We start from the raw sequence: 22,942 nt of genomic DNA on the forward strand, positions 1-22,942 counted from the left end.
CTCTGATCCCCAGTCACTACTTCCTTACACACACACACAGAGCCTTTTCCTAAGTGGTTTCAGGGGGAGCTCTTCCTACTGAGCAATTTAGAGAAGCAGGAGAACATCATGTGTTTAAGTGAGCACAGGCTTATTTTCCTAACTGCCCCTTAAAATACCAGTGGTTGCAGTCTTGCAGCCAGGAGGGTGGCCCAGCATCCCTTGTCCTCTTCTCTGTCCCTCATGTTTGTGGCTCATGCCTGGGGAGAGGGCACATGGGGATCCAGGTGTTGAGGGTAATCCAGCTGAAATGGAAGCTCCCGTTGGCACAGCTGGATCAGTGCTTTGTGGTCACTACAGGAGAAAGGTACATGTCAGGTGTACCCATGGCAGGGACTGCTCCACCTCAGGCAGCTCAGGGAGTGTGGGTGTCCTACAGAGGTTTGGGCAGGCCACCCATTGCTGCATCTGCCAGGGTTTTAATTTGGCAGTCTAATTTCGTGGACTTTAAAGAAGGAGAGATCACAGAGCTCAGTCCTGCAGGAGGAAACGACTTGGACTTGCTGGTTGGAGAGAAGGAAGCTGGTGACAGAGGAGTCAGAGGAGGAACATGGTCCCCTACAAACAAGGTCATGTGAATGGCTGTTTGGTGACAGGATGGAGTGACTGATGTGCAGGGATAATAGGTCACTGGGGAGTCAGACTGAAAGTTGAAGCCTCTCAAAATATGTGGGACACTGAGGAAAAGAAAGTTTAAAAAGACATCAAACCAGACAGCATCTTGCACACCAGCCTGCCTTGCCTATTTCCCTTCTTTTTGCACACCCTGGTTTCTGACCATACAAACGTGTTGGGCACTAAGTTGTTCACATAGGATTCAGCCTTCTCTCCCAGGAGTGAACCCATCCCAGAGCCAGGACCAGCCCTGCCCAGCCTTCCCTCCTGCTTCCTGCAGCACTTGGGCCCTTCCTCCCCTCAGCGGGGCCTTCCCTGGATCAGGCACATTTGGTGGCATTTACTGGAGGGCTCAGATTACCCCAGTGAAAATAATCGGTTATGCAAAGTTACGCTGTTTAGATTGGGTTTCTTCTGTGTGGGCAGTGAGGTGTGAAAGTCAATCTGCTCCACAAACCCCGAGGGCACTTTCTCTCTGCTGACTTGATATGATAGCTTTGGGGTTTTGGGCTGTCGGAAGGGGGAAAAACTGACCCTGGGTTTGGTTCAAAGGGACACAAACCACGGGTGGTTACGGTGGGACTGGGGTGGTGAGCAGCCCAGCACTGCTGAATCCAGAGCAAATGGGGCACCCAGAGAGGTTTGGATCTTGCTGAGTCCTTTTGGTCATCTTTGGTCCTTCCAGAATCTTCTGGTCATCTCCACAAGGAGAAGGCTGGTGAGGGCAGGACATGGTTTCCAACCAAATATTCATGTTTATGGTATCACTGGTGCCCTTGTGTTCACAGGCTCGTCGTCATGGTCCACACAGTAAGCAGCCCTGTAATTAGTAAATCCTTAGGGTTAAGAGAAGGACTTGCTGCAGCAGGAGTGTTTCATGATGTCCATCTTGGACTTCTTATGATTGTCTTCTTTTGCTTCCCCATAGATTTGGAGTTTGAGTGCAGAAAGTCCCTTTGCAGCCAATCCCTCCTGTCTGCCAGCCATGGTTTCCCTCTCCTTCCTGCATGGAGAGACTCTCAGTTTGAGCTGGTTTATCACCCAGTGGGCAGGCTGTGGGAAGCCAAGGGTTTGGGGCTGATTCCCTGGATTAAGGTACCAATATGGGAGCATCTGTCTGCAGGGTGATGACGAGGGCATGGAGTAGCCACTGTAAGGGACTGCCAGCTGGCTGCTGATTTTTAGAAGCACTGAAGTATCCCAAAGATGCTCAGCATGAGGATTGGTCCAAGAGCTGCTGTCCTGGCCAGGTAGCACAAACCCGATGTGATGGGAGCAGTACAGAAAAGCAGCACATGCATATTTAAATTTATGCCGTCGCTGAGCTGTGACTTGCTGCAGTATCATTCATATTCAGCTTTAGTGCCAAAAACAATACTCGGGCTGCTTTCTTGTTTCCTAATGAAAAATACCTCTTTAGGGTTTCTTTGAAGTCCCCGCCCCTGAAAATCCCACTACATTGTCATCATTGTTACTGTTAACAGCCCCTGCCAGTGCCGGGAGCCTTTCCTGACAGATAGCTCTGCGGGGGCTTGGTCCCAAGCTGCAATTCAGCTCCAGACTATAGACAGTTTTAAATGGCTAATGATGGGCCTCCCAGGGGATTTCTGCCAAACTCTCAAAGACCTCCCAGGTTTAAAAGTGGCAGGGTGTCCTTTTCCTGGGGCCAGCCGCAGGAGGAATGCAGGCAGTCAGATTCTCCTACCTAAGCTCCATCAGCCTGGTTATTTTTCCAGTTGCAAAGACTCATCCATGCGGATACAGGCGGTTGCTTAGCAGGAGAGAGATAGCTGTGTCAGGAGAGGACATGGAATAAAGAGAGGCAAAAGGTTAGGTGGAAATTATCCCCACTAGTTCAAGGCATTACTGAAGTTTAATATTGAAAATGTTCTTTTTGGAAAATCGTGGAAAAAATATGAAAGGCTTTGAAAAATGGAGGCAGGGTCTGTGTCAGATTCATTCTTCCCAGTGTGCAGTGATGGTGCAGTGATATTCATGGGCTACTAATAAGAAAGTGAATGATGTCTGAATGAGCTGGACTCCTCTTTGCTATTTTCAGAGAAGAGGAAGGAAAACACTTGAGAGGATCACTGAGGGTCTGTTGGAAATGGGACTGTGATGCTTATGCCATGATTTCAGCAGTGGTTTAAGTAGGTGTAGCTGGATGCTGCTGAAGCTGTGCCTCTCCTCTACCCTACCCAGTGCCTCCCAGAGCCCCTCCTGCCCCAGCACCAGTGCTTGTTTAACTGCAGGGTCACTGGATCAGGGAACTGATCCCAGCTGAAATGGACCTGTCAGAAACAGATGGTTAATTTTCACCCAGCTCAGCTCTCCAGTCTGGTTGATCTGCAGCTGCCCAGATGTGCAGGAGGGGGGCAGGAAGACTCTGCCTCCAGTCCATCAGCATGGCCACAGCCCTTGGGAGCCCAGAGCTCCCATGAGCAGCCCTGCACTGCTCAGTCCCTGACCAGTCTCAGGCCACATGGAGAGAATTTGGTTGGTGCTGTGCAATGTACCAGGGAGGGTGGCCTGTCCAGAGATAAAACCTCATCCTATCTCATCCCCACCCTGTTCATATCCATTATTTTTGGACCCTTCTGGCAGTTCATGATGTGTTTTGGTTCATATTTGATTTTTGGCTTCATAAATGAAGTACACAGTCAGGTGGGTGATCACTCCCCTGTAAAGAGCAGCTGTGCCATTTTGATCAGCTCATAGCTGCTGTGCACCTCAGTGCAGTTTTGCATCATGGTTGGATACAGTTCACAGCTTCTGAGTGTGTATTGTAATTTATTCCTAGTGAAAAAGGCTCTTCTCAGTGATTAGCAAATGAATTTCCCAGACAACATGTAAGAGTTTGTTCATTGCTCGCAGCTGTGCTACCAAATGTGACTACATCTATCCTGCTGCCAGAGAAACAGAATTAATACATCTTCTTCATATTAAAATAATTGCATCTTTTTATTGAGGGGAAAGCTGCCATCTCTTAAAGTGATGCTGTGCCTTTAACTCAGCTACTGTTGTACAGAGCAGTTGAAGCTTCATTTGGCCTGAATGAAAAACTTAATGCATGTTGCTGAAGAGAGGAAACTGGTGGTGGATGATTTACTTGGAATGCCCTACAGCAAGGAGGTTATAAATGAAGAGAGGAAGCACTAAGAGCCCTGAGATCTGAACCAGAGGAAATGCATGAAGCCTTGAAGTGACCTTATATAAATTCCTAATGATGAGACTTAGCTGAACCCATTTTTTTCCGGGGGTCGTAAAGATCAAAATAACAGCAGCCTGGAGATGTGAAGACCTCTAGAAAATGCCTAGGAATGTGTGGTTGCACAGAGCTAAAAAACCACCCCAGGTTGGTGTGTCCAGCAGATGGACACTGGACCCAGTCTGGCTGTGGGAGCTGCAGTGCTCTGGGCATCCCAGCTGAGGACACAGGGATGTTCTAGGTGCAAAGCAGTGCTGAGTGTCCTGGTCTTGCCTTCCATCCCTGGGTCCCCTGCCTTTTGCTTTAACACTTATTTTAAACTCCAGGTTTCTGCACTGCTCCCCAGGAAGCCTCATGTGCTGGTGAAAGCTGACATCCTCAGCCAGGACGTGGGGCTATGCCCTGCTCACTGAGTTTGGTTCCCAACATGAAATAATGTGGGCATGTGTTGAGTGTGACAGTGGAGACTGTGAAGAACAAATTCCTGTGCTGTGCCTAGAGCTTCAGATTTTTTTTCCTTTGTGCTTGTGTTTGGGTCTAGGACTCATTCTCCTCTTTTGCATTAATGGATTTGTGTTAACATGAAGAAGTATTGATCTGGGAGAAACAAGTGGTGACTGCTGTGAAAAATGTTTATCACTGATTCTGGTGCTGAAATTCTCTGGGCTGGTCTTTTCCTCGGTCTTGCTAAGTTAGGTGCACACATGTCCTGAGTGTCTGTGAATCACCAGCTGCCAAAGCCTCCCATGTTTCATTCAAAATGCCAGATTAACTGATTTATGTAGATTCATAAACAGAGCAGGAGCCTCTGATCCAATGAGAAACTGCAGGGCTAATGAAGATGAAAAACCTCCCCTGTCCAGAGGAATCCAAACACAGCCTTACATATGAGTCTGTTGGCCCAAGTGCAGCTGTATGTCTTTTCAGGAATCTGAAGCAGTACCCTGAGAAGCAAAAGGACAGTGACCATGTGGCAGAGGTCAGTTGTGCTCCTGCCTCAACCCAACATCTTCCTTGGGGTGATGGTGACAGTGGTGGCAGTGCCAGCCCAGCTCCAGCTTCCCAGCTCTGCCCGACCCAAAGACAGCAAGAAACTCGACGTCTTCCCTTCGGAGGGAAGCTGGAAAATCTTCTCTGTATTTAAAGTTCCCATGGCTGCAGTTTGCATTTGGCACACAGTTGGCCAGGGGGTTATCTGAGGTCATGTACTCAAATAGTTGTAGATAAAACAAGGGCCTGTTTGGATTGGAAATCTCCAGAGGGCTTTTCCTTTGCGCGCGGGTAATGATATTGCAAGAGGCCATAAGCCAAAATAAAGATTCAGCTCCGTATGCAGTAGCTCAGTAAAATAAAATGAGCAGTGGAAAAAAAAAAAAAAAGGAAAGAAAAAGAAGACTGTTTTCATTACGTTATTTTCTGAACTTGCAGTTGAGATGGAGGAATTACTGCCAAGGAGAGGGAGTCCTGCAGCAAGGCGCCAGCCAGGACTGGGCTTGCCATGGGCTTCCAGGAAACTCCCTAGGGCTGGGGGAAGGCACTGAATTCCAGATGGGATCCTGGGCTCACCTCTGGTGGCTGTACCAGTGCCACCAGTGTTGGTGTCCATGCCGTGGTGCTGGTCCCTGCTCTGCAGAGCTGGTGTCAGGGCACAGGGACACTGCTGGTGATTGCCCCAGCTCCTGCTGCCACCTCCAGCCCTGTAGCTCCTGCTCCTCTGCAGGACAATTTGCTTCCAAAGGTCCCTACCAGTTGGGGCAGTTATAAAAAGGTGAGAAGTTAATGGGGTTTGGAATTTAAAGAGAGAGTAAGATTCTGTTGGGGTTTTTTACAGGCCCTTTGGCTTTTATGGGAAACTATTTACTCACTTCTTAATGGAAGACTGCAGAGCAGAGCACATTTGGACAAGAAATGTGTCTCAGGACTTCTCCAAGTTGCCATTAGAGAAAAGCACACACTTGTAGCAATGGCTCTCTTCCTTGTTCACTGCCTGCTACAGTGATCTTCATGGTTTAACAGCCTGCTGTTACCAAAATAATTGAAATGCAAAAGCAAAGTGACAAAGTTGGGAAGAAGATTACACCTTTGAGGGCTTTCTGTCTTCCTGTGGTGCACTGGGATGCTGTGGTGATAGATGCTGCTATAAAAGCATCACCCAGCAGGTAGTGTGAAAGTGAAGATGAGACAGGAATGAGGAGGAAAAGCTGGAGGAAAGGGTATTCACCACGTTTCACAACGGGGTGCAGCTTGGGGCACAGGGAAACTGCAGCAGAACTTTGTTCCTGGTGCCGTGGTGTTCTGATGGTGTTCTGCTTGTGAATCTGGTGAGAGGACAGGCAGACTGGGGGGGTGTTGTCTGGAGCTGAGACTTTTTGTGTCAGGGAGCAGCTCCCCATCTTGCCCAGTCCCATTGCTTGTGCTCTCAGGGGTCGTATGAGGAATCCCTCTGCCCATCCCTGAAGTCCTTGTGTTGTGTGGCTGGCAAAGTCCTGCAGAGCTGCTGCCTCTCTGAGCTGTGTTTCAGGTGGCTTTGCAGCAGGTGGCACATGGGCTGTGTCACCTCCAGGCCCTCAGGAGCTGCTGTTTGAGAAGAGAACATGTCCCACACCATGCAGGGTCACCCAGGTGTCCCAAGGACCTCTGTGTGTCCTTTAGGTTTTCCCCTGAGCATGGGGAGCCTGCAGATTTACTAATTTGTATTTCATCTCTGTATATAAGTTACTTGAAGAGAGCTTGCAGTTCTGTTACACTTGTTTATTGTGTTGGCTTGGGGGTTGCTTGCTGAGGAACACCAGACATTAATGTTTGGTTGGTGGCTGGGGACATGAGGAGCCCAATTCCCACCAAGTTTAGTGGCTGAGAAGGATGCAGCCTCCATCAGTAAATCTTCATCTACATCTTCATTGGAGTTCACTCGGGGTGCTCGTTGAAGACTACAGGAGTCTGAAAGGTTGAATTCACTGATCAGGTTCTTTCTTTCCTCTGTCTGGATGAAAACAAGGGATAAATGGAGGTTTCTGGCAGAGATTCTGCAGTTTACATCTTCACAATTCAGTTTCTCCTAGTATATGCTTCAAATGTATATTCACGTTGTTTCTGTGAAACCCGTTTGTTAGTAGGGAAGGAGTCATAAAAAGGTCACATATTCATCAAGATTCATTTTTAGAAAGGGAACAAGGCTGCATGCATTTCTCCTCAGAGCACTGGCCCTGCTTTTCTCCTTATAGGGAGTATTTTAATAATGGTAACACTGTAGTTCTTCAGCTTATGGAGATGTACAAGTGTTCCTGGAAAGCTTTCATTGCAGAGGATGCCATCAAGCTTTTTTCTCTCTCTGTACATCCTGGTTTTTTGCACAGTGCATGTTACTAAAGCCTTTCTGTATCTTGTAGACATGACATGTTTAAGGTGCTTATGGTAGGCTTTTAGAACTTGTTTCCCATGACAAATTGCTAATTGAATACTTGAGGTCTATAATATTTCATTAAAAGCACTTTGGAGCTGCTGGGTTTCATTCTGAGCATGCTTGGAGATACTGGGAAAAAATGTGAGTCCTTACTGACCAGAGGGAAAAAAAAACCCAAGAAGGCTTGGAAGTTGAATAGATCCTATGGTGACATAGAGACATGTATACAAATTACATTTTCTTCCTAGGTGGCCTAAGTGAAAATCTTCTTTGGGTGCCCATTAAAGAAGAGTGACTCAGTACCACTGTCCTGCTGTGGGCTGGGGGTTTGTAGGGTGGAGCTGGGTCCAGGCTGGCTGTATGGTCACACTGCTAGGTATTCAGTGCCTTCCAGCCCAGAGGTAGCCACAACAAATTAGTTTGTATTTTTTAATTTTTTTTTTTTTTTTGCAGGCATATGAGCTGACTTCCTAATTCTGTATTTTGTTAGTGCTTTGTGTCATGTGCCCACGCTGCCTTTGATCCCAGAGCAGAAGCTTTGCTGCTGGATTTGCTGTGTTGTCACACTGCAGCCTGTGTCTCTCGTTTACCCCTCGTGGGCAATAATCCACAGAACCACATCTGAGTTGACCAGAATTGTTATTTTGGCTCAAAAGAAACTCAGGACTCAACAGAAATGCCAAGGGCCTGGTTGGCTGTGCAGCAGCAAAACCAGGAGGACAAGGGAGACATTTGTCACCTGGGGAGTTGGTATGGTGTAGCTGAACACACACATCTGGCACTTTGGTGATGGTGACATTTAGCATTTTTTTCCCCCAGCAGTAGAGCAAAAATAATCAGAAACACTTTGGAACAACAACTGTTTTATTGCCATTGTAGCATGAGTGTGAGAGGGGAGTTGTCATCGTGGCAGCTGTGGAGCTAATTTGCTGAGACATTCAACTGCCTTTAAATCTCCACTAGAGAATTTTTGCATTTCAGGTCGTGGGTCACTTGTGCTAATTTGGCATTTCTTTGAGAGCAATTTACATTTTTCCTTCAGCACAAACACTTATCCTCTCTAATAATGAGAAGGCTCCTGTGCTTGGTTTTGGGGGTGGTGGTGAAAAGTAGTTCAAACCTGAAGAGAGGCAGCTGTTCTCCTTGGCTCACCACTGTGATTCAGGCATTTGTTGAGCCTACAGAGGAAACAGATTCTTAAATCTGCATCAGGAAACCAGCTTTGAAGGCAGAAAAGTCGTGTGAATTTTCAGTGTTCCTCTAAGACCTGTAATTTTTTCGAGTGCTGTGGATGCTGCAGGTTGTTTGTGGTGTAGGTTAGTGAAGCCCTCACGGGATTTACACCACAACACATTTAGCAGATTTTAATCTAACTTTACAGAGCTGAATCAGAAGTTATTGTGTGAGAAGGTAGGGTTGGGACATACAATCATCAGTGCCTAGAGATGTGCTCCTGACAGGAGAGCAGGGCCATGGGTTTGAGTGTGACCTGGCCAAGCAATGAGCTTTTGTCAATGCAATACAAGTAAGGCTGTTGTTAAAGTAATTTAACATTAAATGCTTGAAGCAAGACTCAGATCCTGTCCTGTCCTGCCTGTCCTGGAGTTGGAAGAACAATGAGACAGTTGTCCCATAGCTTCTCAATGCTGGTGAGCTGAAGGCTCTGGAGAGGTCATTTACTGGTGAGTTTAGAAGTATTTTATTTTATTTAGAAGTTTTTATTTGTTGCAGACCACAAAGGTGCCAAGACCTCCTAAGAAAGGACAGTGTGACTGTAAAGTCCATGAGAGCTCTTGCACAAGCAACATGAAAAACAGAAGAATTAGGAAGTGGTGACCCAGCCTGCCTCTGAAAAGTCCTGGAGGGGTCATGGCCCTCAGGGCAGATGAACAAGGAGAGGAATGAGGGATTCCTGTTAGAAAAGAAGATGGTGGGACTGAACCTGGACAGCTGAATAGTCTTTGCAGATTCCCCCATCTGTGCCAGCAAGCCTGGATTGTAGGAAAAAAAACTTAACTCAGATCAGTCCTTCAAAACTAGGTAACATTTTTCCAAAACATAGAAGTGCAGAACAGTTACTTCCCAGGAGCAGGAGACCTCTGAAAGGGAGAATATTTATGTGTTGCTTGTCCAAGCAAAAATGATTAAAGGTTTCTCAGCAAGCTTGTTCCCTCATTAGGGATTTGAGCCTCTGCTTTGAAGTTCCATCTCCAGTTGGAAACTCATACAAACCTTTGGGCCAAGAGCACTTTTTTACCCTGATATATTTTATATCAGTGCTTTGGTACAAATCTCTAATTTGTGCACAGCTTCTTCCTTGTGACTCATCTGCCTTGGCAGCAGACAGCCTGCCACTGGCAAACTGGGATTACTGAATGAGGGAAAAATGCACATTGTCCTGGGAAGATACCTGGGGACCTCCAAATCCTGCCTTGAGATAAACTCTCATCACAGCCAATTTGGGAGATGGAACTATTACATCCCTCCTCTTTCTTCCCTGTGAGAACCTTTTAGCTCTCCTCCATAGCAGTCATAGGCTGTTTGGAACTGCAGGGCATAATTGCTTGACTTTTTGGAAATAGGGGAAGTTTTATTTAATTTTGGAAGGCAGCTTCTGTGTTTGGCCCAGCACAACCTTGGCAGGCTGAGGTGGGGGTGTTGATGGAGGTGTGAAAGGGAAGCTCTGGTGAGGCTGAGGTTTTATATCTGTGCTTGGAGGAGTTGTGTTGAGTGTAGCTCTTCCTTCTTCTGTTCCAAACTGATTCCTAAGGAACCCAGGAGCAATGAGAGGCTACAGACCAGGTCTGCCCTGCTGCCATGCTCCAGTCACCCCAGGAGGGATCTGCTGTGGGACCCATGCACACCTCCAGACTCTGCAGTTCCATCCTTGGAGTTGGAAGACATTAACAGCGTTCATGTGTGACCCCCAAGCAAGATGTGCTCTCCTTGCTGCTGCTGCCATATCCCAGCCAGGCCTGGCAAGCTGGGATGGCTGCTGGATGGCTGCATCTTACTTGGAGGGCTGCTTGGTAAAGGCTTTGGGAAAGCGTTTCCATGGAAGAGAGTCCTGGCTCATCGTCTCTCTCCCACCCCCAGTCACAAGCATCTTTGTGGAGCCCTTCCCCATGGCTGTTTTCCCATGGCAAGAAGTGCCTAGTTCAGAAAGCATCAGCCCCAAGCCCTTTGATCTTTTCTTTCTCAAGAGAAAAAAGATTAAAAAGAGACAAGAAGTTAAGGATTTGTGAGGGGGAACGGAACATGAATAGCAAATTCTGCTGTGGAGGTCACCTCCCCCCAGCTTTCTTCCTGTGTGATCAGGAGGAGGGAAGGGTGCAGAGCAGGTCTGTTGGGGGATCCAGGGAGGAGGGGAGTAAATTGGGGGCAGAGGAGTGGGGGTGGAGTGGCAAAGCCCTTCAAAAGGAACAATGCTTGCAAGCTCGGGCATTGTTAGGCAGCCCTTTCCAGAGAATGCCATGAATACAGGTTATAAATTCTTTGGCCATTGAGAGAGCTCTCCAAACCTGACTCCATCCTGCACTAAACCAGGCCTGAGCCCTATCAGTTGCATAGCAATGAATTCATTTACATCTGGATAGTTAATCTCCAATTCACTTGACAGTTTATCTCACCCTTGGAAGAGCAAGCAGTGCCTGCCCCATTGTGTGGCAGCCAGTCTATGATCATCAGCTAGGCCAGCACCTCTTTGTGCTCAGCAAAGATAAGAAGGGTGGGTGTTGATATCTGCCTGACACGAAGTTATTACCCCAAGCTGCTTGATTCTGTGGTACTTTCACTTGACATCCTCCCTGTTTGCCTCTTCAGTGTGGAAGTGCCATATCCCTCCCCTGGTTTTGTCTTGGTACAACTGAAGTGCTGCTTTTCCAGTGTGAATGGTATCAGATGAAGGAGTGGCACAATCCAGAACTATTGAGTTTGTTCTCATTCACTGAGGTCTCCTAGTTCTGCACTGCTTTTCATCTCGGGATATTTTGCCCAGATTTCCCAAGGAGGAAGCATTGCTCTTGTTCCAGAGGAGCTCAGCTGAACACCTTCCAGGGGGATGCCAAGGATGGTGCCTGCAGAGCCTGTGGGAAGCCTGGGACATCCCACAAGGAACCAATTGTTCATCCAAAACCCCAGCAAGAGGAGAACAATATTCTTTTGAGCCAAGGCCTTTGGATTAAAGCTGATTTGGCCCTTGGTGACTGGAGAAATAATTACAGTCATGCACATCCCCAGGGGAAGTGCTGTGCAGAGAGATCTTGGTCTTGGGCATGTGGAAGTGAGGACATGCAGACTGACAGAGCTGTTCCTGGTAGGAAAACATTTCCACACTCACACAGCTTCTTTCTGGGGGGACTGAGCTCAGCTGGGTGTTCAAAGTAGAGACCTTGTGTCCATCACTGGGGAAATTTCCCATTCTTTGCTTTACCTGAGGGTGGTTGTCCTGCTGCTGGAAGCCCTGATTGTGTTTCCTCTCCCCAGTCACCAGTGGAGGTGGCCAAGGACCTGCAAGGTTTAAACTATTACTATTAGTACCTATTGGCATTTCTTTTTATCTGCCTCATGTGAGATCAGCTGTTTTATCTCAAGGTAAGAAGAATTTGGAACTGGCAGGCTGCAGGGGAATGACCCCCTGAGAAATACTGTTATTAATCACTGGAACAGCTCAGGTGCCAGCATGGTGCATCCTCTGACCCTTGGGGCCATTAACCCAGGCCTGAGGCTCATTTCAGGGACATAGCAAAACTTAGACAAGCAAAATTATGTTATTAACCTTAAAATCTATGGGGAGAGTCAGTAAATAAATTCATGGATGTGAAAAAGCAACATCCTGTTTCAAAGCACAAAAAAGACTGGGGGTTTTCCTACAGAAATGAGACAGGGTTGTGGGTTTTATGTTTCTTTTCTGTGCTCAGGTAGAAGAGTGAGGAGTCATTCCTTCCCCTGGAATTAATCCTGCACTGACTTCATGACTCCTCATCTAAGTGTTTAAACACCTTTGTATTGTTCCTTGGTGTAAGAGCAAATTGCTGTTTCTTATTTTAGTGTCTAGTGACCCACAGCCATCTCTCCACATAAAAGATGGTTTTTGTCTTTCTTATCTGGTCTGTGGTTTTTGTTTTTAAAACAGCCCAATGCAACTATATTTTATTGTGCTTCTGTGCATGCATTCCAAGAAAAATACATTATAATAAACAGCATTAATATAAAGATTATGGTTAAGATTTAGACAAAATAGAATTAGGATGTTCAAAATTGGTTTTCCTAGAAGCCAAGGAAGCCCCTTTCTACCTCTCTTTCTGGCAGTCTGAAGAGCAGGACATGGGGTACAATGTGCTCACAGGTTGTGAGGGGACAGGCAGGGACTTGGCACATTTGGCATTTGCTCATTTGACATTTCAGTTGTAATGTCTCATTAACCTGGTGGCTTGTGTCTAAGTTCCTTGCTTTTTTTTTTAAATTAAAAAGCCAGTTCTTTCATTTCTTCTGCTGAATTGGAGCTTGGGAAGTGCAGGGGCATCAGTTCTCCATGTGTGAAGCAGAGCAGATGGGATCTCCTCGTGCAAACACCAGTGTCTTGCTCAGGACTCACCTCACCAAGTCCAAAGTTCAGGCCACATTGGTTTGTTTTATAGGCAGGTTTAGAATTTACACTTGCACACAGAATGCATCTGGAAAATACCTTGATTAGCTGATGATCATCCCATTTTCATGCTGGAAACCAGCCCTATGGGACTGCTCGTGGTGCCTGGGTTTGGGTGGGTGTTTGTTGGTACAGCAATTGCTGCTGAATTCACTCCTGGAAAACCTCAGGGTGTGGTAGTTGTGTTCCATCTGGGATGCAGGGCAGAAGTCCTCTTTTTTGCTGCCTTCCTCACAGAGACAGCAGTTTCTGCAGATATCTGTTACCTTCCATGATGAAAGCCAGGTGAATAATTGCTGCTACTTAGACTATTGAACTTCTCCTATAGAAATTCTCCACTGGGTTGAGAACAACCATGACAAATCTCAACCTAAGGGACAGGAGGCAGTGAGTGGTGACTTATAAGCCATGAAAAACAAGAGCTTTTAATGGAAAATGGCTTCAGACCATTACACTTGGCACTTGTCCTTCCACGCTTCAACCTGCATGGCTGGAGCAGCCCAGGGAGAACAGGGAGTTGATGTGTTCAGCAATTACAGTCATTACCCCTCTGGTGGTGTGAAGGCAGATTTGGTGAGCAGACCATTAGCAAACATCAGCTTTTTGTGCTCTGGGCAGAGGGAACCCAGCCCCAGGTGATCTGGAGGGGGATTAACCACTGAGGCATTGCTGGGGAACCAAGGCAGGTGAGGGGTGATGGTTTCAGATCCCACCAGGGCTGAGCAAAGCCCTTGGCTGCTCTTTGGTGGCTCTCTGAGTTTTGGGGGGCTCCTGCCTGTTTTTAGACATAAGGGTAGAGCTGCTGGGGAGCACTGGGGGTGCTGATGGAGTCACTGATGGTCTGAGAGCATCCCAGGGGATGGTTCCCTGGAACAGGCTGGGTGGTGGCTGAGTCCGTCCTGGGGTTGGCAGTGAAAGGAGATGAAGACATGATCCATGTTCTCACTTGGTCATTGCTGGATGTGAGAGGGCTTGGGAGAGGTGAGGAGAGGGACTGGAAGGGCTAATGAACCATCATTCTGCTGGTTTGTTGGGGCTCTGGGTGTGCTACCTGTGACCTGCTCCCTGCCTGCCAAAAGTGGGGGCTTGAGGCAGTATTTAAGCCTCAGAGGAATATATAGAACAAAGTGTTTTCTTCTTGAACTAATGCAAATAACAAAGAGCTTATGTCAGTGTTCGCCCCCTCTTTCAAACTGGAGCAGATCCTGGATTTTTTAAAAGAAAACAAAGCGTATTTCAAACACAGGCTTTCTTTTAGTATTTTTTTTTCATTTTCTTTCCTTTTTTTTTTCTTGGTGGTTTGTTTTGGTTTTGTTGGTGTTGTTGTTGTTTTGGTTTGGTTTGGTTTTTTTATTTGGTTTTTTTTTTTGGTTGGTTATTTGTTGGTTTTTTTTTATTTCTTTTTGTCTCTTCCTTCCAGTTTCTTTCTGTTTGCTCACAGAGATTTGGGAGCCCTGAGCAAGGTACCTCTGCCAGTGATGATCTCAGGCCCTGTGTGGGGTGGAAGCTCTGAGATCCCCCTTGCTCCTGCTTCTTCCCAACCCTGAGTGGGCTGAGCCACAACAACAGGGTCCTGGTACCCCTTGCCCCCAGGTGGCAGTGTCACCTGGGCCAGCACAGGAAACCAACAGCCTTAGGTTAGGTGTACAAGACCCTCATGTGCTGTCCTGCAGCAGCTCCAGATGCTCTGGGCAGATGTGATGCTCAGTTGAAGACTCAGAAAATTCCTGGTGCTCACAGACACCCACCCACCTCTGCCTGCTTTTGGCTGGAAGAGCCCAACACACTCCTGGAGGAACAGAGGCAGGGAAATGATCCATCTTGTGGGAACATCAGTGGCAAAGCCCCAGGACACACCAGCTGAAGAAGTGATGTGTTAGAGCCTTGTCCTGGTGTCAGCTTGACAGGAACTGCTGGACAAGAAGCTGGCAGAAGCCAGAACCTTAGCAGTGCCCTCCTGTGCCTTATCAAAGGAAAATAAATCTCGACTGATTAGGTTTTTTTTTTTTAAATGAGAATTCTCAGCAAATAAATGAGCTGCCTGTATGGTGATAATAGACTGTTTGGAAAGTGAATCTGCAGAGTGTATACACGGCTGGAAGTCATCAAAACCATCTTAGCCCGTGGAGTCTCCTGGACTGAACTTGTGTTTACAATATCAGGCAGAAAGAGGAATTTTTCAATGGATATTTTCTGTTATTTCTTTTTTTTTTTTAGCCAAGCAGCAGTGTAATCAGTCTGCCTAGGGGTATCTTTGCTGGCTGTGGGTACTTGACCTCCTTCTCTCCATCTCTTTTCACCGTTTTGACACATTTTGCTCTGGTTTTAATCAGTGGGCTGAGGTCTGACAGACCCTGGACATCCCATGAGGAGTTTGGCAGTGGCCCCATGGGACCATCAGGGAGGAGCACAGGTTTGTGCCCAGGAGGTGAGCATTTCATGTCAGCTTCATCCCTTTCTGTGGCTGTGCAAGGGAATGCCAGCTGGGAAGGGTGAAAATCCTTACACTGAGAGAAGCTGCCAAGAGTACCTCTTGCTGTGGTCTAGAAGCCTCACTGGGTTTACATCACAACTATTTTTTAGCTTATTATATCAAGTTCTCTTAAGTAATCCCAACATTGTCACTGGGTAGAGGCTGGACTAAGAGCAAGGTTTCAGAGGACAGTCATAAACACTTGATTTAATTCACCACACTGTTCCCTTTCCTTGATCTTTACCTCTCTCCTTCCTTTCCTGAAATCTTCTCATCCATAAAGATCCCTTTGTAGGTTTCTGCTAAAGGTCAGAGCTGGATAATTGGCCAATTCCCTGCATTCTGGCAGCTTTGTGGATTCCTTGTGCTTGCCCTCATCTCCCTCACTCTGTATCGAGCTCCATCTCTCCTGGTGCAGAGAAGCAGCCAGACCCAGACCCAGGAACAGCTCTGGAAGAGCACAGTGGAAAAGCCAGAGTGGAATTTGGAGCCCCATCTCCCAGTTGCTCGTGTGTGTGAAATCTCTTGGCATCTCCTCTCTGAAAAATTGGTGGGTTTAGATTTATGACAGATTATTTTTAATGCTGGAGGCTTTAAAACTGTTCTGACATGAACTCAAGCTATTCTGCTATTTTAAAAAATGAAGCCTGAAATGAGAACTGAAACTTACTTAAATATACTTCAATTACAATATAGCAGAGCCCTTTAACATGTGCATGGAAAGAGACTTGGGATGGAGGGGAAAAAAACTGAAAATGGATCAGAAACTGGAGCTTTAGAGGCACTGCACTGGTTACCCCACTCTGGAGCTGCACCCTGGAGAAATCAAGTTTTTATGCAAACCCATCACTGTCCAGGTGCAAAACAGAGCTGAAATGTAAACTTCTCCAAAGTCTTCATGGCCCACTTGCAGCTGTGTCTGGTCTGGCACAGCAGCCAGAAGATCTGTTGCAGGTTTTTCCCTCCTTACCTCGACCCAGGGTTTCACTCCCATGATGTGTTGCCTTTGGCTTGAGACCATCCTCCTCTGTGCTGGTTCAGACAGGGTGAGATCCTGGCTTTTGGAGGCAGCAGGGGGATAGAAAGGCTGAGTGGTGCTGGATTCTGGTTCTCATGGCCATCCATGTCACAGGCAGCAGTGAGACAGCTCACCTGGAGGTGGGGAGTATGGGCTTGGGCTGGAGGTGACCATGAGCCCAGGCTGTCTGGAACAACATGTTCACCATGATTTGCTTCCCCTGTCATGTTGTTTCAAATTCCTCACAAGCCATACTTTTCACAGTCTGGATTTTCTCTCAGGAATTTCTCAAGGGGCTTTCTGGAGGGGAAACTATTTCTCACCATAACAAACAACCAAAGTCTTCATCATTAAAAAATAAAGCACTACCATGACCCTACAATGGACACCTTTGTCGAGTCACATCTGTTTAGATCACCAGAAATTATAAGCCTTTACTTTTGAAAGTAACTTTAATCAAATAGAAAAGGGGTCTGCAAAACACTCAGGAAAAAAAATCTGCATGAAACCTGAGATCTGTGACAGTGGCACACTCTTTTACGAAGAAAAATCAAATTGCCTGAGGTTTGTGGGATGCAGATGAGCTCAATGTGAACTGTGGTTCTTACAAAAGAAAGTTACCTGGGTCTGGGTAGAGAGAAGTATGTTGTGAAGAATCCTGAGGTCACATTACTCCTGCTACTGGGCAGGGAACAAATCCACTGGTTTGTGTCCAGCCAGTTGAAACATAAACTGTGCTCACTCCCTTTCACCATCTGCTCTAAAACATCTTTGGCTGCATCACCACAGAGCCTTTCAGTAGCTGTAGCTGAAATGTCCCAGCCTTGGGTCTGCCATGGAAATAAAGCCCAGATTCACCTGCACTCAGAGCTGGAGGCCCTGTGTTCACATCAGGCCTTTTCCCAAGATAAAAGAGGAGGAAACAGTTCACAAAATCATAGCATGGCTTGGATTGGAAGGGATCTTGACCTTGACCTGCTGGTCATGCTGCTGGGGATGCATCCCAGGATACAGTTGGCTTTCCAGGCTCCAATTCCTCCTGGAATCCTTTTTCCTCTTGGGAACTCTTTCAGAGCCTTCTCAGGGACATCATCATTGAAGATGAATTGCAGATCATTCCTGTACATCCAGTAAAGGGGATGGTTATAGAAATTCCTCTAATTACCCATAATTGGTTTTGAATTTAGATGATCTGAAATGTGAGTGAGTGACTCTGAGAAGGATTACTGGAGGAGCAGCCTGTGGGAATGAGATAGATACAGGCAGGTAATTATGACAACAGTGAGCTCTAAGAATTATGACAGTAGAATGAATGAGGCCAGTTTAGGTCAATGCATGCAGAGAGTTTCCCAGTTTACTCCTGCACTCCAGGTGCTGTGTTCTGGCAGCAATAGCGTGGCAGGAGTCCATTCAGCATCCTCAGGGGAAAAGGCTGAGGCAGGGCTGGAAGATGTCAGTCCTCTGTATTTTTAATGTTAAGTGATACAAAGCAGAGCTGTTTCTTTCCTGTCCTTTCCCCAAGTATTTGATTCTGTCAAGGGGTTTAATTAATTTATAAATGCTCTTTGGGCTGCGTGGTGGTGCCAAATATGCAACTGCCTGGGTGAAGCCCTCCAAACAAGGTGTGCCTGATTCCTGCATGCAGTTACTGCAGCAAGTGCAAACACGCTCCAGGAATTCGAATACATGTGTGGACAGACACCCAGATTAGCAAAGAATTTGTGAATGCAGAGACCTGATTTGAGCAACAAGTCATGGCAGCTGTGCAAGTAAATGAGATGTGCCATTGCACATGGATTTCAAGGCTGTTCCTAAGGAATAAAAGTATTTCCATGCATTAGACCACACAACTTATTTGAGTTCCCTTTTTTAACCAGAGTGATGAGATCACTGGAAAAAGAATTACCCACTCTTCATCACCCTTCCTCATTTTGAATGTTGAACACGCAGTGCTCAGTTCAGAGTTTGGGTATCTTGGGAGAACAAGGTCCAAAGATGGAGGTGACAGGGAAAGGGATGGGAAAAATCCAGAATCCAGCTCCTGAGCTCCAGGAGCCTCATTGGATAGAGGTGGTCAGTCTGGGAAGGCCACTTCTTCCTCTTCATGTCACCTGGACCACTGTAAGCAGCATCAGGATAAAGCCTAAAGTGATGAAATGATGAAAGCCTTGTGAAGAGCTGCTGAAGTTTCTGTGCTCCCTCTGTTTGTCCCCATGGGACTCTGACCTCCTTTTTAGTCCTGGTCTTTCAGTCCCTGTGGGTTTGTGCATCTCTCCTCGTGCCCTTCCCTCACAGGCAGAGGGGAACAAAGGGACATTGACCTCTGGGGGCTACCAGAACCTGAGCACTTACTGGGGGCCAGCCTTGAGCTGTCTGGCTGTAAACTCATCTGCCACAGGAAGCCTTGGTGCTTACTGCTTTCAGAGGCAGTTTTAAAATACCTGTGAAGTAATGCTGGCCCCAGTCACACGTATTTGCAGTCAGAGGCCACTGGGAGCTTGGTCCTTGCCGTGTGTTGCCTGGGTCCCTGGGTGGGTGCATTTAGCATCAGTGTTCTCAGTGCTCCTTGTCTCTTACCAAGAGTTTCCTTTTCCATTATCAAGAGTTGCAGGGCTGGGTGAAAGCCCCACAGGGCTGGGCAGCCCATGCAGCATGAAAACCACAGAGCAGAGCAGCCCCAGAGCAGGGCACAGGAGCTGCTGCTGCCCGGGAGGCATCGTGGCCACCTGCAAGTGGCAGCTCTGTGGGACAAGCAGGACTCAGGTGCTGCTTGGCAGGGGCTGGGACTCTCCTCTCTTTTCCAAGTCCATCCCCAGTGTGATGCTGGGGTTTCTCAAGGGGGTTTTTGCATCCTCTTGGTCCTTTGGCACTGGGCACTGGGGCTGAGCAGCCCAGCTGGTTTGTGCAGGTAGTTGTGCTGTTTAGTTTATTTCCTAGAACTTTTCCCTTTTTTATTTTGGGGGTGACAGACCAATCACTGTGGCATGTGCCTGGCCTGACACCACTGCAGCACGTGTTTGGTGTGAGCTGCTGTGTGTCCCTGCTTGTCACAGAGCTGCCAGCTCTATGTGTCCCCTGGCTGCTTCCAAGGAGCCACATCCAGACTACATCCAGGTGGGACATCAGCCAGGCTGGGGGGATATTTATGTGCTTAAAAAGCTGGATATTCCCAAGGCAGAGAAGCTGTGAGCCTCAGCCAGACACAGAGCTGTGACAATGAGACATGCAATGGGTCTTCTCTGACAGGGCACACTCTGCACTCAGCCAATTCTGAAAAATAAATAAACAAATATCTGGTTTGTTCTTATTATCTCCATCAGAACTCATTAAAAAATTAAAAAAAAAAAAAAAAAAAAAAAAGCAAAACAAAAAAACCAAACACAAAACCAAACAACCTTGTCCTCAGAACCAGTAGCTTAATTTCCGTCTGTTTATGTCTCATGTTGGAGCCTGGGTAATTTGGGGAGATTAGGGCAGTAAACAGAGTTGTAAACAGAATAAACCTGGATAGCATTGCAAAGGGCAGCCCTGTTAAATGTTCTTCTTAGTGTCAGTGTAATTTATGTGTGGTTTTGTTTAGTTTACAGAGCCAGCACAGCCATTGGATGCTCTGGATGAAATAATTGGAAAATGCCTTACTCACCAGGATGTCTTCAAGGTTTAACTCTGAGCTTAAATTCAAATTCACTTCTAACTCCAGCCAAGTACTTAGACCTGGGTGTTAAAGCTGTGTGAAATTTGGGGCAGTTTCTCCAGCACAGGATGAAGGTCCTGGTGCCCTGGTGAGGGGTGCAGGAGGGATCCTGCCCATACTGGTGGGGCTGGGAGCCCGTGGACCCTCCTGGCAGTGCTGAGCCTGGAGCTGCCACAGCTATGAAGTCATCCTGAGGTTCTCAGGCTATTTTTGAAGGTAGAAATGTGAGTGTAACCCAAGCTTCAGCATTTTCCCACACCTTTCATGTGACACAGGACTGTGCTCAGTCATAGGACTCTGTCTCTAGGACCTAAAAATTGTCAGAGTTTCACTTCCCTTGTGGGCTTTTTTTCCCCCCTTCCTTTCCAGAGGCAGCAGAGTTGGTTCCCTTTGCTGCTCTGATTACTGCCTGGGGAACTGCTTGGTATGGCTCCTTTCCAAAAAATTACTGTCTTTGGGAGATTCTTGCCCATTTTGAACTGTTTCTGCAGGCAGGTAGTGCCAGTTTTGGTCTCTCTGGGTGTTTCACACCAGCAGTTCCATTTCTTGAAACACAGAATCAACTCAGTGCAAAAGAAAAAAAAGGAGCTTTACAGGTTGTTTTATACAAAATTTCCACCTTAATACAATGAAGATTTAAAAACAGTTTTAAACCAATTAACATTTAAAAGCAATAAAATGTAAAACACTTCAGATCTTCACAATGAAGTGCTTAAAAAAACCTGAACCAAGCTATTGCATGCAGCCCTTTTGGGTTCATTCCTACCTCCTCTTCGTTAAGTCTGCTCTCGTGTTGCTGTGGGAAGCAGGGAACTGCCCAGCAAAGGGACACAGAGAACTTGGCTGGATGGAAAATGCTTCAGTTTTACACACACAAAACCCCAAAGTGCCCAGGAAAGTGCTGCTCCAATTACAGTCAGCCTGGGCACTGCTGGGACACTGCTTGTTACAGAGGCACAAACAGCTACCAGAGTTTTCAGTCACTGCTATTCCTTTAATTCTAATGTACCATTAGAATGTTAATTAAAAAACATACCAAAATGAAATACTCCTTCGAGAACCAAGGACCTGTCATTTGCCTGAAAACCCCTGGATTATAAACTGCTTCTTCTACTTTGGCTGCCAAATATGCAAAGTAAATTGCACAATTTCAGGGATGCAGTTGAGCTGCTTTGTGTTTTTTTTTTCTCCAATAGAGAAGAAACATTTTCTTCCATCTGAGAGGGAGTGATTTGTTTTATTAGCTGTGTAACAGATACGGACTCTCATCAGTGTTAATACAATAACTTTTCCACCATTTTTTATTTCATTTTATCATTATGTGATTTTTCTAAGGCAAGGATTGTTTGTTTGCTTTGTTTGCTTGCTCTGATTTCTTAATTATTTCTCTAAATCCTGGGCTCAGCCACGGGGATGGGGGAGAGCAGGTTGGTACAGAACACAGGGGTTTCATCTTTACACTGGCATTGAAAGCTTTAAAATACTTTAAAATCTGAGGGGCTTTTGATAGGTTATGTGTTAATTAGATAAATCAGAATAGTTAAAGTGTTCAGTCATGGGCCCTTTACATGCAAACTGTGCTGAGAGCTCAGTGGTCACCCTGTGTGTCCCAGCCCTATTGCACAGGTCTGACATTTAGTTTTGGTTTCTTCTGTATGTTACCTCTCCAGAATTTGGAAATGTTTCCCTTATCTAGCACTTTAGTGTCTTTGTCTAACTTGTCACTATAGATATTTTTTTTTAAATTTATATTCCCAAATTCACAGCAGATATTCTGGAACTGTGCAATAGCAAACAAGACGAAGGGCCCATATTAAGCATTGCAGCTTTAACAAGAAAAAGGAGACAATTATATGGAATCCTTCAACATCTGAGGTTGGACAGGACCTCTGAGGGTCCCAGAGGTTGTTATAGGGTTGGTAGGAGTAGGATCTCAATACAGGAAGGGGCTGTGAGTGCTTACATGAAATGCTTCTCTCTAGGGGCCCATCTCAGGTCCTTTTGAAGTCAAGACAGAGGCTCCCTTTGATGTTGAGTGGCAGCTCTAGGAGGCTTGTGGTGGTGTCCTTGTCTTCAAACTTTGGAGTAATCTCCTTAAAGAGACATGGATATCCATAGGGCTGCTTCCACCAGTCCAGAGGCACATGGGGATGCTACTGACCTGCTACAGGTTCCTATCTCCCACCACCACCTTTTATATTGTGTAGCAAGATAGTGGCAGATGCTCTGGGGCTGCAGTGCTTGGAATGGTGCTTCTGGTGTCCAGAGCTCTGCCCTCTCACACATAATCATCTTTAAAGCTGATGTTGAGCACCTGACAGGCTCCTAATCCATCCTGACATGCACACAGATGCTCAGCTGTGTGTCATTTCCTGCACTAAGGAGCCCAGGTTGGTCCTGCCTGGCCCTTGGGTTTGAGTAATTGATTTAATTGATTAAATCAATTTATTTCCTTTGCCTGAGGGATCTGTGCTTCAGTCCCCTCCTGTCAGCCTCCCCCTTGGGCAGCATGTGAAATGTGCTCAGCAGGGGCAAAGCCTTCATTGGGAAGGGAGCTCCTGCTGGGTTGGGTGATGCTGTGGAGCAGGAGGTCTGTTCAGGGTGCTGCTCCCAGCTCAGATCCAGTGCTTGTGGCCTCTTCCAAGAACACGTGGCTCCTGCCTGGGCTTGGCAGGGTGAGAGGGTCTGTGCTGCTGCACGAATAAGGAGCTCCGGCCTATATGTGTGGAAACCAAAGTTGAGACTGAGCACTTAGCAAGGTACTACAGCTCCTTTTTGGGTTTTGTGCCCCTGCATTCACACCCAGGCCAGCTCAGGGCTTGCTGAGAGACAAACTTTGGTGGGA

General features: G+C 46.7%; 1 protein-coding gene across 7 annotated transcripts in view; it reads left to right on the top strand.

Annotated features, from left to right (window-relative positions):
- The window catches only part of EXD3 (exonuclease 3'-5' domain containing 3), a 215,484-nt gene that overhangs the window by 126,302 nt on the left and 66,240 nt on the right, over positions 1-22,942 (top strand). The window contains exon 21 of one of the 7 annotated variants that reach the window (XM_030461432.1): positions 4,790-4,869. The exons of the other annotated variants lie outside the window; for them this stretch is intronic. Within the exon in view, the coding sequence (XP_030317292.1) occupies positions 4,790-4,810 (21 nt within the window). The 3' untranslated portion in view covers positions 4,811-4,869. Of the gene's footprint in view, positions 1-4,789; positions 4,870-22,942 lie in introns of those variants that run through there. 7 annotated transcript variants of the gene reach the window in all.

Source organism: Calypte anna, chromosome 17, assembly GCF_003957555.1.
Source record: "Calypte anna isolate BGI_N300 chromosome 17, bCalAnn1_v1.p, whole genome shotgun sequence".
NCBI classification, from domain to species: Eukaryota; Metazoa; Chordata; class Aves; order Apodiformes; family Trochilidae; genus Calypte; species Calypte anna.